The sequence below is a fragment of the Bos javanicus genome, chromosome 20 (assembly GCF_032452875.1).
Source record: "Bos javanicus breed banteng chromosome 20, ARS-OSU_banteng_1.0, whole genome shotgun sequence".
NCBI lineage: Eukaryota > Metazoa > Chordata > Mammalia > Artiodactyla > Bovidae > Bos > Bos javanicus.
The window spans coordinates 31176640-31193460 of NC_083887.1; the positions used below are offsets into that span (position 1 = coordinate 31176640).

The following is a 16821-nucleotide window of genomic DNA, read 5'->3' on the forward strand; positions in this document are numbered from 1 at the left end:
AAAATCAACATTGTTAAAATGTCTGTACTACCCAAGACAATCTACAGATTCAGTGTAATCCCTATCAAATTAACAATGGCATTTTTCACAACTAGAACAAATAATTTTAAAATTTGTATGGAAATACAAAAGACACCAAATAGCCAAAACAATCTTGAGAAAGAAAAACAGAACTGGAGGAATCAGGCTTCCTGACTTCAGACTATACCACAAAGCTACAATAATCAAAGCAGTATGGTACCGACAAAAACAGATACATAGATCACTAGAATACATAGAAAGCCCAGAAATGAACTTAAGCATCTATGGTGAATTAATCTATGACAAAGAAGGCAAGACTATGCAATGGAAGAGACACTTCTTCAAGAAGTGGTGCTAGAAAACATGTAAAAGAATGAACTTAGAACATTCTCTAACACCGTATACAAAATAACTCAAAATGGATTGAGAGACCTAAATGTAAGACCATATACTATAAAACTCCTAGAGGCAAATATAGGCAGAACACTCTTGATGTAAATCACAGCAATATCTTTTTGGATCCACTTTCTAGCGTAATGGAAATAAAAATAAACAAATGGGACCTAAATCCACCCACTTCTGATAATATATTCTTTATACATGTTTCAATAAATTGACTTGGCTTGAGTTTTTATACATTATATACCCAATACCTTTATTATACCTGGCTGCTCTAGGTACAGTCAGTCACCTTCTTTTAGGGTGGCTCCATTTACACATAGCTAATCTGATTCATCAGGTATTGATTCTACTAGTTTCATTATTACAGAATAATATTATTTTTAGGTTCTAGAGTTGTCATATTTAACTCCTATGCAGTAGGCATTGCTTTGGTGACTTTACTGTGCCAGCCACTATGACTGTCAGTGGAATACCAGGATGATAAGATGCCTGACTTCTATAAATTGCCTTCATGTATGTTTTAATCTCAATAAGAAAAAAAATTTTTAATGATTATTTCTTTTCCCTAGACTTACCCATAAACATATGAACTCAATAGAGATTTATCCTGGAGATGGATCTGTTTTCAAATCAGAAGGAGCTTATTTGGGGAACTATTTTACATATTATTCCATTCGAGAAGAATCGGAAGAGGTATGTTGTCAATAAGATCAAGAAGATTTTTTTTTCTCTTTTTGGCCACAGTGTGTGCATGGGAAACTTCCCCAAACAGGGATTGAACCTATGCCCCCTGCAGTGGAAACAAGGGGTCTTAATCACTGGACCACCAGGGAGGTCCAAGAAGATTTTTGATAGATAGCTGTTTCCAAATAATGCTGAATATGTATATGGGAACTGTGATCTTTTATAGCATTTCTTGCTACTACTTCTTAGTCTAGAGAATTAATATAATTTTACTACCAGTAATTCTTTTGCCATAGACCTCATCAAATGGAAACACTGAAACGAGTGATATTTGAATCAGTACATTTCTTTGAGGGCTCCCCAGATGCCGCTAGTGGTAAAGAACCCATCTGCCAGTGCAGGAGACGTAAGAGACGCAGGTTCGATCCCTGGGTCAGGAAGATCCCCTGGAGAAGGAAATGGTAACCCACTCCATTATTGTTGCCTGGAGAATCCCATGGATAGAAGAGCCTGGTGGGCTGCAGTCCATGGGGTTGCAAAGAGTTGAACACAACTTAGGACAGATGGGCAGATACTTCTTTGAATTAATATTTGCACATTAAGAAGCACATTCTTTTTTCCCCCCACCACAGGTATTTAAAACACTTCTTAACTCTTAAATCTTTATGAACAATTAGAAAGTTGAACAGAATTGTTCTGTCATTGAAAACACTAAAACACAACATGATACATTTAATACATCAGGCCAAAATATCATCATGTGGAAGTTTTGTTAATAATCTAAATTTACTTGTTCCCAGTCTGACACTTGAAATCCACCCTTTTATAAGGATCACCATAGTATCACACAGCTTTGCTTTGCAGGATGGAATATAATGTTTTCTGTCTCTTACAGAGTGGAGTATTTGAGTGGTTAGATTGCTAGGGAGAAGAATTAAAACTTAAGCAGATTTTTTTTTCTTTTTTTTTAACTAGGGAAAACTTCAAATATATACAAAAGTAGAAAGACAAGTGTAACTGACCTTCATGACCCATTACCCAGCATGCTCCATCTGTACTTCCCGCTGCCCCTTCTACTCCCTGTTTATTTTTAAGTAAATACCTCAAATCATTTCACTCATAAATATTTTACTGTATATTAGAGCAGATTCCCTCCTGAAATCTATTTATAGGAAAGTATTTATTCAGTAAATACTAATTGAATTTTTGAAGGCAGGATACTTCTAAGCACTGGGTGGAGACGAAGAGCTCCTGTCTTCAAGAGTCCACAGTCTAGTAGTCAGTCAGTAGGCACACGGGCAGATGAGATGAAAGCATGACCAGCAGTACGTGTGTGTGTGTGTATGCGCACATGTAGTGCATGAGATAATCAACGGGCACATAGAGTGTACGCATAAATATCTACCTTCTGACTTCATCTATCAGAGTTCAAAAAACCACAAGATAAATACAGAATATCTTCCTGGAGCTTAAGTTTTACTCAGAGGTATCATAGGGAGGAATCATTGGAAGGAATGACGCTAAAGCTGAAACTCCAGTACTTTGGCCACCTCATGCAAAGAGTTGACTCATTGGAAAAGACTCTGATGCTGGGAGGGATTGGGGGCAGGAGGAGAAGGGGACGACAGAGGATGAGATGGCTGGATGGCATCACTGACTCGATGGACGTGAGTCTGAGTGAACTCTGGGAGTTGGTGATGGACAGGGAGGCCTGGCGTGCTGCGATTCATGGGGTCACAAAGAGTCGGACACGACTGAGCAACTGATCTGATCTGATCATAGGGAGGGGTTGATAATTTTTATAATGAAGCAAATATATCATGGAATAGCAGCATGTGTTCTGGGGGTAAAACAGAACTTCCAGACAAGTTGTGCCTTTGTGGTGGACTGCTTTGGGTTCACATCTCAGACCCCTGTGTACAACACATTCACTCTTCTCCGTCTACTTGAGTGAAAAGATCTAGAAACAGCTGGCTTTCCTTTTGGAGTAAAATTGTTTGTTCCTTACTTGAACACACACTCCAAAATAAATTCCAGATGGATTAAAAGGCTAAGTGTAAGACCAAAAAAAAACCTAATAGAGGATGAGTAAAGGATAAGAATGGTTGTGCTGTGTAACCCATTGTATTTGAAAACATGTTCAACCTTACTACTTGCATCAAAGTAATGCAAATTAAGATAACAATGATATAACATTTTTCACTCATCAAATTGTCAAAAGGTTGATAATATCTACTGCCAGCAAGGGTGTGTGGAAAGGGGTGCTCTCATCAATCAATTTACAGCCTTCATGAGGGCCAACTTGACAGTATTAAGTGAAATTGGCAAATAGATGCTGAGGTTGGGAAGAGCCCTTGGAGGAGGGCGTGGAAACCCACTCCAGTATTCTTGCCTGGAGAATCCCCACGGACAGAGGAGCCTGGCGGGCTGCAATCCAGGGGGTCACAAAGAGTCAGACATGGCTGAGCGACTAAGCACAGCACACACTGAAGTCAGCAAACAGATAAAGCCCCTGCCTTCACGGAGCTCCATTCTAGCCGGGCAGACCAACATTAAGTATAAAACTATTGAGATTATAATGAAAATCAAGAAGCAGGGGAAAAAATGCAGATTATGAAGTGAAGGTAATTTCATTTTTGATATGTTGAAGCTGAAATGTCTTTGTGATATCCAGTAGAGACTTAGATACTCAAGTCTATAGACCAGGATAAATGAGGAGACTGTTTTTTGACTACCTACTGTAGACTAAATTCTGTCCCAGGTGCTTTGTAAATGCATTATTTCATTAATCCTTGGGACAGTCTGGATTGTAGGTAGTATTCCTGTTTCGTAGGTTGTGGACACTGAGGCTTAACAAAAGTTTGTCTAACCTGCCCATCACTGTAGTTAGTGAGTGGCACACCTGTGAAATGAATCCAGCTCTGACTTCAAAGCCCATCTTCTCTCACTGATAGTAAAGTATGAGCTACATTCTCTTGTGGTTTAGTTCAGGTCTCTACTGCTACTTCGCCCTCCAGCATTAGGTTCATATCTCTCATGCTTTATTTGAGGAGTAAATGAGATGATCCTTTGCAAACTACATAGCATAGCACCCAGCACATAGTATCTGTTTAATAAATGTTACTTGTTGCTGTTGTGATATTTATTTATTCAGAGGAATAACAAAAAACATTTTTTTTCTAATTCAAGAAATTGAGCCTGTAAATAATATTATCTTACACAAGCTAGCAGTTGTTCTTCCATTAATAAAATACAACAAAATGGGAACGTCTCTGGTGGTCCAGTAGCTAAGACTCCTGTGCTCCCAGTGCAGAGTTTGATCCCTGGTCAGGGAACTAGATCACTCATGCTGCAACTAAAGATCCTGCCTGCAGTGACAAAGACCTGGTTCAATCAAATAAATAAAAAAAAATTTTTAATGACAAAATGATATAGTCAGTCAATTAAAATAGTTCTGTAAGCTTATACAATAGTCTTTTGGGTATATCTAAAGAGAAAAGGGCACTTATATAGTAGGTTTCCTATTAATGTACAGGGAAATTAATTTGTTAATTTGAGTATAGCCAAGATTTAAATTGAGCAGTAAGTTATAGGCTATTAGACTATACTTTTTATATAAGATGACTTTTGATAGGAGGAATTTTAGACTTTAAAAAAATTGGGAAAGTAGAAAAGCATCATAAAATACCTTTAAAATTTACCTTTTATGGATTTTTGATTAAGTTAAAATAATTGCTTGCCTTGTCACTATGTAGATAAATATTTCAAGAAAAAAATAGCTAAGTAATAATGGCCAAATTTCATTATTGAGTTTTTTTTGTTTTTTTTTTTTAATTTTAAACTAATTTTCAGAGAGAAGAGAAAACTTACTCAGTAAATAACCTTCCTCCGGATAGGCCAGGAAGTCCGTTTTCTGTGTGTTCTCTAATTAAACAGGCAACCAGGTAAGTGCTTCCTGTTCAGCTGAATTTGGTGTTGTATGTCTGAGAAACATGATGCATTTTCTAGTGCTTAGGATAAGGTTAAGAATTGATAGGTATAGCGGAAATGTCTTTAGTAAAATCTGTCAGCTTTTCTGGTCTCATCATTTATAAAATAAAGTGTTCACGATGTCATTCTAAGAGCACTTCTGGCTTTGAAGTTAAATATGGAGAAATATCCATATGTGGTGAGCAACCGCTAGTAGAAAGCATGTGCCTTTTCTCTGGGTGCTGGCATCGTTGTTGTCCCTTGGGATCAAGCTGACGGTGTGATGATACTTCTAAATCGTCATACTTCTTCATTGTCCTAGAAGCCATCTTGATTTCTGAGAGTGAACAGAAGACGAACTGTAGTTTGGTTCTCTGGCTCATGTGTTTTTTAATTAATCAGTCTGTGGTGCCTAGAGGGATGAAAGCGGATTGTTCAACTAAATTGTTTTTATAGACTTATGTCTAAGCAACTTCCAAAGTAGATTTGAAGGAGTGGAATTGGTCATTTGATTTTCCAGGGAAGTTGATTCACATCCCCGCCACCCTTGGTCTATACCATACCTTTCACGTGCTGTGCGTCTGTCACTTCTTAAAAAGAGCAAATTCTGAAAATTCTCTCCATTTGGATTCTTTTCATTGCCAAAAATTAGAGGAATAACTTTAACTGTGTAAGATTAGCACAAAGAGAAGCAACAATAAGTAGATTCCTTTTAGGGGCTTAAGGAAGAAAAGAGGTCCAAACATATTTTTGTGGAAATGAGTTACTTGCCTCAAGTTCTATAGCAGTGAGAATGGGTTGCTAGAATTGGAAAACGACAATATTTGCAAATGTCTAAGTATTTTTCTTGTTCACAGAATTCTTCAGCATTGTGCCAAGATGAGGCTCTCTTTAAGCCATAACTACCGTGTATGCTGCTGGAAAATGGTATCTTATTTTAAAAGCAAGATATTTTTAATCATTTTGTTATTTATGTACATACTTATAAGTTCAAATTACTTTCATCCAAGTCATGTGAGAAATTCTTTGTCACATGAGTACTGGTTTATTAAAAAATCCACTTAATAAACACTACAAAATGCCTGTTGCATTATGCTTTTACTGTATATAGTTTGGTTTTGTTTCTTCTTTCTTAGTAGAGGGGGAAGGGCAGAGGAGTTGATTGGATTTGAAGTAGGTAAAAACAGCTCTTTTAAAACATATTACACTACTCTATGTTCATAACTGTAAAAGTAAGTTTTTTTTTTAAATGTTGACTTGGAGGAAGTGATTCTCAGACCTTGATTTCTGTATTTATACTACTTTGATTATAAATCTCTGTGTTGCTGTAGTTCCTATTCTTTGTCTATTTTCTATATAAAGTTTAGCAGAATGGTGACTTTCCAAAGATACTAGAACTTAATCTGCTTATAATGGACTCTTGGATAGCCACTTCCTGTAAAGTCAGAACATGTCTAAGGATTCTGCAATATTCAACTTCTGAATGAGAATCTGAAGTTGCCTCAGAGTTCATTTATCATTTCAGTCTTGTTAGTGCATTACTCTGTTTCCTGCTGTTTTTATTTTCTGGTTTTAGGTGCCTGGAATAAATGACAGCAGTGTACTGCCTTTGCTTTTGAGAGAATCGTTCGTGCCTGGCGTGGGAAGATTTCTTGCGTACTCAGATGACAAAGTACATGCTATCTTTTTAGATGGCATTACTTTAACCCTGAATTGGAATTTTGGCTCTTTTATTGAAAACAGACAGGTAATTATACTTCAGGCTGAAATCTCTCTTTTATCAGTTTTTTTTTTAACCTGTGGAAATAGTACAAAGAAAACATGATGTTCTCTACACTATCTCAGTTTATTTTTTGAAGTATAAAATCTGTCAAGAGGCTTTACTAAGCTCATTGGATTTCCCATCAAAAATCAGAAAGGTATGACAAATCCTCATTTTTATAAAGATAACTTCATTATAGAGAAAAGGATTAGTATTTTTGTTCTTTTGATAATTACCTATATAAGAGTGGTGATTAAATAATATCCATATCCCTTGTAAAATATAACTTTTAAGTTAGTCAAAATAAAGTTTTAATGATTCATCTACTTATTTTAATTGAAAATTAAGTAAGAAGGAGGTTTTGTTTTGTTTTTCAGTTCTAGAATAATAAAACTTACCTTTCCTGCTTGTTTCCTCAGGTAAATCGAGGTCTCACCTTAGGTTGGTGTAAGTTAACTTTTCCTGATGGACAAAATCAGTTAATTCAAATTCAACATCCCAGACCATATGAAAGGTACTGAAAAACAATTTAAAAAAATAACTTCATGTTAGTAAATAACTTCCTTTTAGATGGAGGAAGCATTTATATTATTTAACTTAGTTTTAGACCAAGAGGAAGCATATAAACATTTAAATATTATATATATACTTTTAGTTTTTCCATGTGGCTTGAAGTCATTTCAGCAGGTTTCAGAATTTACAATTATATTGTCCTCTAGCATAACTAAATAGATCAGATCAGCTTTAATCATTTCCATCTGTATTCTAGTGATTTTTCAAAATAAATATGTTATAACTGGCTTGCTATGGAGGTTGGACTGTGGTCAGCCGTGTTAACGAATTAACTAATTAATCCCATAGTGTGTGCATGCTCAGTTGTGTCCGACCCTTTGCAACCCCATGGACTGTAACCCTCCAGACTCCTCTGTCCATGGAATTTTCCAGACAAGAATACTGATGTGGGTTGCTATATCCTACTCTGGATGGGATCTATCCCGTGTCTCCTGCATCTCCTGCATTGGCAGGTGGATTCTTAACCGCTGTGCCACCTGGGAAGCCCATTAATCTGCTAACTGATTTGAAATAAAGTTTACAGCCACAAATAGCTAAACTTACGTATATTTCTATAAAGAGAAATAAACTAGCTGATGATTATTCTTAAATGGAGAAGATTAGGGGTTCCATGGTGGGCCAGTGGCTAAGGCTCTGTGCTTCCAATGCAGGGGACCTGGGTTTGATACCTGGTCAGGGAACTAGAACCCACATGCTTCAAACTAAGAGCAGATAAATAAATAAATTAATTTTTTTTAATGGAGAAGATTAGTGAAATCAGCTTTTTCATGAGTGTGCTTTTTCTTTTTTGGCTTATGGAATTTGTTATAATAATCATTCTTCTTGTGATGTTCTTGACATGTCAGCAGTTTTACTTGAGGATCCTCACAAAACAACTGCTGTTTTACCTCTTAATTTATTTTCCTGTTGGGATTTATTGCATTTTAATTTAAATGCTCCAACATTTATTGGTAGTTTGAATAATTTGCCTCAAAAGATAAGCAAATTTGTATTTAGCAAGCATACTGTTTATTTCAGCCAGTCATTCCAGATCATTCATTTTATTGAACTTGATACTTACTTTGTATATCCAGTGAGTTATATATAATTATGAATGTGTGTGTGTGTTAATAGGTGTGTTCTGGTTTAAATTTTAGAAAGTAAATACTCACTTAGTCATGTATATAGAGATATTTTTGTGATAAAATTTAATGAAACTCATTTTACTTTAGAAACTAAAAGGAGAATTTAGGCATTTGAACTTTGAATTAAATCTAAGTGTTACCTTTGTTCTGATTCTTAAATCTCATTTTTATTAATCATGAATGTAAATCATTTCTGATGAATGAGAAAAACTGGCCTTTTTCTTTTACCAATGAAAACAAATTTTCAAATAGCCCTACTTTAGAATTTTTTCCCCAAATTAATAATTTTTTGAAGATTTTTATAAATATTCTACATTTTCATTTTTCAAACATCTCTCTTAATGTGTTCAATCTAGATATGTGACAACAGTAATATCATGGTGCAGAAGGCTGACCCAGATTAGTCAGCAAGAAATACCCATACATCCTTCATCTTCTGTTCCTGAAGAAAGCTGGTATTTATATTTATTTTAAACTTAATCTGTGTAGAAGAGCCAACTAATCCTCTCCCCAAGAAAACTTTCTCTTAAATATATTTAACCAGTATGATTTTTTTTGATAGCTTAAATCTTGACAATAATTTATCTTTAATAGGATATCTCATTTATTACATTTCATCATAGTATGTTTCATCTAAAGATCAGAAAACTGCATTGAAAACTTCATATCAAAATGGGTGACTCTTAGTGTAAAAAATTCATCCTGGATACTTTATAGAAAACTTTAGAGTTTTTTTTTTTCTTCAGTAATATTAAAGGAAATAAAATGTTGACTAACAAGCTTTCAGAAAAACTTGATTTTTAAATAATTTCTATTGTATTAATTGTCTCCCTCAAATTAATTGACAAATCAACAAATAAAGCAAGATTTCAGTCCCTCCTGCTTACCTTTCTGTGTGCAGAGGACTGGAACTGGGCTTTGAAGGAGTTAAGACATTTAGAGCGGAAGCAAGTGTAGAAATGAAAAAGGATATTTTGGCTTGTGGAGACAGTAAGACGTTTTTGTGGAGCAGACACTTGTTTCTTGGGTATAGTGTGACCTTGATGGATAGGAATAGATCTTATTAGGGGAATTCAGACTTCAGAGAATTGTAAGTTCCTATATGGGGAAAAAATGACAAAAACAAAGAATCTTGGGAAAGTCGTTGTCACTGTGGGTACATTACAAAAGGAGGATACCAGGAAAAATTTAGGAAGCTTTAAATTTAAGTCAGTTGTGGACTTGCCTGGCCATCCAGTAGTGGAAGACACCATGCTTCCCACTGCAGGGTGTGTGGGCTCAGTCCCTGGTTGAAGAGGATCCCACATGCCATGTGGTGTGGCCAAAAAATAAACTTAAGTTGTAAGGTACTTAGCATAGTGTGGTGAAAAATATAAACATTAAGGTGATAACGTTTTCCTGAGTTACTTAGAGAAAGAGGTACAATCAAATCAGTGGATGTTATTTGAATACCCAGATATCTTAAGGATTCAGCTTTGGTCCATCTCTTCAGCTATGTAGGAACAGAAAAGTTGCCTCAGTAGGTAGCAAAAAATATGGTTGGGAAGAAAGGGAAATTGTGCATGGCTATAAAATTGGTTACTTCATTATTGCTTAGCTGTCAAAATTTATAAAACGTTAGCCTTTTTGTATGAAAGCTTAGAAGAGGGTAGCTGTCAAGACAAACTGAGAATTGAGCAGTTGAGAGAAGTACAGATTGGTGAAAGCAGCTATGGGTGGAAGCAATGCGGAGCAGAGGGGAGACAAGAAATTGAGGAGTGGGGAAGGGAAACACAGTGCGTGCAACAGCTCCATTCCCCTCGCAAAGCCTAAGACGTCTGCACTGTGATTCTTGTTTTCTTATAAAAGTGAAAGGGTTGAAGGAAGAGAAGAGGTCACATAATAAACAACTACCTAAATTGTATTTCAGTATTTTTTTTCCAACTCAACTTCTATTATTAGCTTACTGGTTCGACTTTTTAATAAGGATACTTGTCAAAAAATAGGAGATATCTCATAAGAGATTGGCTTATCGTATGAGCAACAGCCTTAAAGGTAGTTTGTGTTGTTGCTTACACCCAGAAAATGCTTCTCATGTGTGAAAGGGTGGAGGGAGTGTGTGTTTTGCAATGATGAAGAGTCAGCAGATTTTAGAGTAAGTCACATCCAAGTCTTTACTACAGATACTTAAAATGATGATATATTTCTCTTATTCTCCATCCATAGGCTGGAGTACAAGGGAAGAGTGCAGGCTGACAAGGTCCATTGTATATAATAAAGTCAGTAAAGCAGACAAGTCTTTTACCCTTTTGTGAACTGTGAAAAGACTTTTCTAGTGACTTGAATAGAGAGACGTTTTAGACGTGAATGTCCTCATTAATTTTGCAGAGAGCTAGTACAGTTACACTATTTTCTAGTTGTGTGCCAGTGCTCACGTTTCATCTAGTGATGAGGGAAAAGGCAACATACACATAAAAGGTTCTCCTGGATTTGTACACATTCAGCCTTCTACCCAATACTGGTTGCCAGTGCCTGTTTCTATGGAACATGGTGAGAGTCAGTGTTCATGTTAACCCTTCAAGCCAAAGAGAAAAGAATGTTTAGTATGCTTCGTTTAAGAAAACAATGAAATGATTAGTCTATTCCAGAAGAAATTTAATAGAAAATAGTTATGTTTGGACACCTAATTCAGTTGTATAAAAAGTTAGCTCTAGAGACCACCCATTCCCTAAAAGTTCCATATAAATGAGGTCTTACTGTATGTGTAAGATCCCTTCTCCTCCAAAGAAACTATCTAGATGTGAAGATTTAAAAGTTAAATTGATCAAGAAAAGGCATTACAAAGAAGTTTATGATTAATTAACATAATGGTATAGGAATTCAAAGGAGAGAGCATTTCTTTCATAGCAGTGATGAGATTTTAGTAGTTTTTTAAAGTTTGAGTAAACCTTGTGGAGGAAAGTAGAAGGTATGCCAGATCAGTACTGAGTTATACCAGAAAGGCTCATTACCTTCCAACCTCGATACTGAATTCAGAAGTCCTTGGGATGGAGGATTTCTATTCACTTGCCTCACTCATGCTTGAGTGCATCCTCAGTTCTGTCTGACTCATTGCAACCCCATGGACTATAGCCCGCCAGGCTCCTCTGTCCATGGAATTTTCCAGGCAAGAATACTGGAGTGGGTTGCCATTTCCTCCTCCAGGGGATCTTCATGACTCAGGGATTGAATCCGCAGCTTCTGCATTGGCAACCAGATTCTTTACCACCGCACTATCTGGGAAGCCCACTAACTCGTGAAAGACTATCAGTTGAGTCAAGGTGATCTGTGGCTAAATAAAGTCAATATAAAGAGAATTCTTAATTTCTAGGTTCTTCTCTGTTAAAAATTCTGATCTTTATGAAAAAAATAACTATGCTTATTTGAAATATTGTGGATATAAGAGAATCAGACAACTGGCATTAACCTTTTTTTTTTTTTTTGGCACAGGTCTGTGGCTTCTGAACTTGAAAAGATACAGAAGTTTAATTGTATCCTTTAAGCATAATGTAATGTCCTGCACGATTTCTCTTTTTCCCTTGTAGGCTTAAGCTAGCATATGGAGACTTTCACACTTATATTATTATGTCCTAACATTATAACTGAGAACTGTCTCTGACTTCTTTCTTTTGTAAAATCTGTATGATTTTTATTTACTATTATTTTTTTTAAAATTTCAGCTTCATTGAGGTATAATTGAAAAAACTGTACGGTATTTAAATAGTACCTCACAGTGACCTGACCCACATATGCATTGTGAAAAGATTACCCTATCTTGTTAATAAACCCAAGCATCACTTCACATATCTTCCACCTCTCTTTTTCTTGGGGACAAGAGGGATGAGAACATCTGATTTCCACCCTCTCAGCAAACTTCAGTCATACAGCACAATATTATCAACTACAGTCATCATGTTATACATTAGATCCTTAGACTTTATTCATCTTATAGCTGAAAGTTTATATGCTTTTACTAACTTCTCCCTCTTTCCCCACCACCCAGCCCCTGGCAACTACTACTCTGCATTCTGTTTCTATGAGTTTGACTTTTTTAAAAAATTCTACATATGAGTGACACCATATAGTATTGATATTTGTCTTCCTCTACTTATTTCACTTAGCAAAATGCCTTCTAGGTCCATCCATGTTGTTGCAAATGGCAGGATTTCCTTCTTTCTCATGGCTGAATAGTATTCTATTGTGTGTATATATGTGGAAATCATCTTTATCCATTCATCCAACAATGGACAATAGGTTATTTCCATATTTAACTACTATGAACATAGGAGTGCAGATCTCTCTTCAGTAGACTGTTTTCATTTCTTTTGGATATATATACCCAGAAGTGGGATTGCTGGATCATATGGTAGTTCTGTCTCTAATTTTTTGAGGAAACTTCCATACTGTTTTCCATAGTGGCTGTACCAATTTATATTTCTCCCAAAGTACACAGTGGTTCTCTTTTCTCCACATCCTTACCAACACTAGTTATATCTTTCATATATATACACATATATATATATATAAACTTTATTTTTATTTTCTTTTTAAAAAATGTCTGTATTTGGCTGCATCTGGTCTTGGTTGCAGCATGTGGGATCTTCATTGCATCATGAGGATCTTTTGTTGTGGTATACTTTTCACTGTTGACTGTATTAGCTGTGGGCTAATCATATATGATCTTTATTATGTTGAAGTATATTGCCTCTATATCCAGTTTGTTGAGTGTTTTTCTGCATCTATTGAGATTATATGACTTCAGTCCTTCATTTTTCATGTGGTGTATCATATTTTCATATGTTGAACCATCCCTGTATCCCTGGGATAAATCCTGCTTGATCATGTATATGACCATTTTAATATATTATTGTATTCAATTTGCTAATATTTTGTTGAGGACTTTTGCATGTGTGTTCATCAGGGATATTGGCCTGTAATTTTCTTTTCTTGTAGTGTCTTTATGTGGTTCTGGTTATCAGGGTAATCCTGGCCTCGTAAAATCAGTTTTGAAGTATTTTCTCTTCTTCTATTTTTTGGAAATGATTGGTTTAAATATTTAGTAGAATTCACCAGTGAAACCATCTGTGTCGGGAGGTGTTTGATTACTGATTCAATTTCCTTACTAGCAGTTGGTCTGGATTCATCCTTGGTGGGTTGTATGTTTCTAGGAATCCATCCATTTAACTTGTCCAATATGTTGGTCTATAATTGTTCATAGTATATTATGATCCTTTGTATTATATGGTATTGGTTGTAATTTCCCCTCTTTCACTAATTTGAGCTCTCTTTTTTTCTTGATAAGTCTAGCTAAAGTTTTGTTCATTTTATTTTTGCGAAAAAAAAAAGCCAGCCTTTTTTCATTGATCTTTTCTATTGTGTATAAGCTCCTTCCAGGGAGACAGAAACAACCTAGAGCAGGCCAGAGAAGGAATATGGAGATATCACCTGCCAGCCTTCCTCTGCAGGGGATTATACTCTGCCCCTAGGTGTGTGCTAAATTAGAAACTTTTTAAAAATTTGTCTGCGCTGGGTCTTAGTTGCAGCATGCAGGATCTTTGATCTTTTCTGCAGCATGTAGGATATTTAGTTGCAGCATGTGGGATCTAGTTCCCTGAGTAGAACTAGGGATGGAGCCCGGGCCCTCTGCGTTGGGAGAGTGGCCAGTGGACCACCAGGGAAGTCCTAGAAGCTTTTAAAGTAGCAGACAGGCCGCTTTTAGGCAAAGATTGGGAGATGAGTGTTTGTCTGCTCAGAGCTAGGAGTTTTAGGGGCCTGTCCCACACTTGGAAGTCTTAAAAAATTAAAGCATTAGATCTTGGGTCTAAACCCTTTACTCCTCAGAGTAAAGCTGGGAATTGTGAATTCCCCCCTATTGTGCTGAGGGTGGGGTTTATAGTGAAAGCCTGTCTCATTCTTACCCATTTCTTTCATTGCTGATGTTTTCTTATTCATTCAGTGTATAGCAGTCACTTGGGTAGTTCCTACATTTCTGACAGTGAGAATTGCTCTGTATGTAACGTAGATTCAGTGTGTTTGTGGGAGGAGGTGAGTTCAGGAACTTCCTCTGTTACCAGCTTAGACTGGACTCCTACTTCTTTTTCTTGTTAAACCTTTTGTTCTGTGCATTCCTATCCCACTCATCTAAATTTCTTTTATCCTCTTATTTTTCGATAATCCTATTCAAATAAAGTAGCTCTGAAACAGCTGCTGCTGCTGCTGCTAAGTCACTTCAGTCATGTCCGGCTCTGTGTGACCCCACAGACAGCAGCCCACCAGGCTCGCCCGTCCCTGGGATTCTCCAGGCAAGAACACTGGAGTGGGTTGCCATTTCCTTCTCCAATGCATGAAAGTGAAAAGTGAAAGGGAATTCGCTCAGTCATGTCCGACTCTTCGTGACCCCATGGACTGCAGCCTACTAGGCTCCTCTGTCCATGGGATTTTCCAGGCAAGAGTACTGGAGTAGGATGCCATTGTCTGAAATAGCGGACACATTTATTTTCATTCTAGATGTTTTAAGTTATTTAAAAATACCCTGCACAGATTGTTCATATTCCTCTCACCCCTACTTTGTTCCCTTTCATTCCCAAATCACTTCATCACTTAAAGAAATGTTGTTGTTTAGTCACTAAGTCATGTTCAACTCTTGCAACCCCATGGACTGTAGCCCCCTAGGCTCCTCTGTCCATGGGATTTCCCAGGCAAGAATACTGGAGTGGGTTGCCATTTCTTTCAGGGGATCTGCCCTACCCAGGGATCGAACCTCGGTCTCCTGCATTGCAGGCAGATTCTTAGCTACCTGGAAGCCCTTAAAGAAATGTTACTAAGATTTTAATTCATTTCCTCCCTGTCACCAAACTTCCATCCAAATACAGACTTCTTCCTTTCCTTTCCCCTTCTTATATTCTAACTAGTTTCTTCATTTATATAAGGGATAGACTTGATAAATTCTGACATCCCAACTCTATTATGAATCCAAGAGATCTTCCTCCCAATAGAAAAATAATATTTTAATATGAAGGCTAGGTTTTCTGTATAGGGGGAAAGCTCCTTAACTAAGCAACTTAGTGTTATTGGAGAGTAGTGGTGTCCTAAACCTGACTTCTAACAAGAAAAACAAACAGTCTTTGGATCGTTGTAAACCAAAATCTTCAGAAACCTTGCTAAAAGAAGTTAATGAAAAGAGTGTATCAGTGGCATTGAAAAAAACCTCTGAAATCCTTCAGGATATTGACAATCTTCTATCAAACTCTAAATGGTGAAAAATGGAATTAGTAAAATATATTATTAAACCCTGAGGATATTATTTCAAGTGATTGGTAGAATATTACTAGAAAGCCAAGAAATTATATATATACATGACTTGTGTACAATGATTATATGAGTAATGATATCTAACTTTGGAGGTGTTTTATCTAACTTGTAAATTTTAAAGTATATATTTGTATATAATTAATAAAGAACCATTTAAGAAACTTGAACAATGTATCTCAGATTTGAGAAGAAAATTTTATAAAACTTTAGAGTTGTTGCTGTTTTGTCTTGTGGAGCATTCACTATTAATCAAGTTTTTTTTTTATTTTTAATATGCAGAATTGTATGCATTGGTCATTTGCTATTTAGTCTCTCCAAGTATTTTTCAGCAGATCTATGAAAAGAGAATCAGCTCTTTCAAAAAAAAAAAAACCTTAATGTGGGCAATATCGCTGCAAGCTAAGAATGGAGCACTTCAGCTAAGACTAAATTTTATCTGAATTTGTCTCATGTTACCAAATATTTTCATTTGTTTTGAATATCTCAAAAGATTTATGCTACAAAATACATGAAACCAAAAGAGAAATAAGCTCACCAAAAGTACTATTTATTGCACCTATTGCGAAAGAACAAAACCATACTTCCAAAAAGACTTAAGGATTATACCAAATATAACAAGAAATAAAATTAACTTATGATTTCTTGAGAAGACCAGCCAGCCTCTTCACATAAAAGGGAAGAAGCAACAGAGGAAACAAGAAAAACACAACGAAAAAAGCAAGAGTGTAACAGGTTAGGAGATACAATGTAAGCAATTTGAGCACAATGCTTTCTTCAGTTTCTCTCCCACGGGGCTCCCTGCCACCTTCAAGTATCAGCACAAATATCCCTCAGAGGGTCTTCCCCCAGTTACTATTACATCACCATATTTATTCTTTGTGGTCTATATCTTCCACTAGAATCTGAGCCCCATAAAGTTATTTTATAGTCTTATTAACAAGCATAGTGTCTGGCATG

General features: G+C 36.2%; 1 protein-coding gene across 2 annotated transcripts in view; it reads left to right on the plus strand.

The window, feature by feature from the left end:
• Positions 1-16073, plus strand: part of C20H5orf34 (chromosome 20 C5orf34 homolog) — a 30846-nt gene extending 14773 nt beyond the window's left edge. For both annotated transcript variants that reach the window (XM_061393586.1, XM_061393587.1), the window contains exons 7-14: positions 993-1116; positions 4960-5051; positions 5934-6003; positions 6653-6823; positions 7258-7352; positions 8892-8990; positions 12004-12044; positions 15619-16073. In XM_061393586.1, the coding sequence (XP_061249570.1) occupies positions 993-1116; positions 4960-5051; positions 5934-6003; positions 6653-6823; positions 7258-7352; positions 8892-8990; positions 12004-12044; positions 15619-15812 (886 nt within the window). In that variant the 3' untranslated portion in view covers positions 15813-16073. The remainder of the gene's footprint in view (positions 1-992; positions 1117-4959; positions 5052-5933; positions 6004-6652; positions 6824-7257; positions 7353-8891; positions 8991-12003; positions 12045-15618) is intronic.
• Positions 16074-16821: the final 748 nt, after the last annotated feature.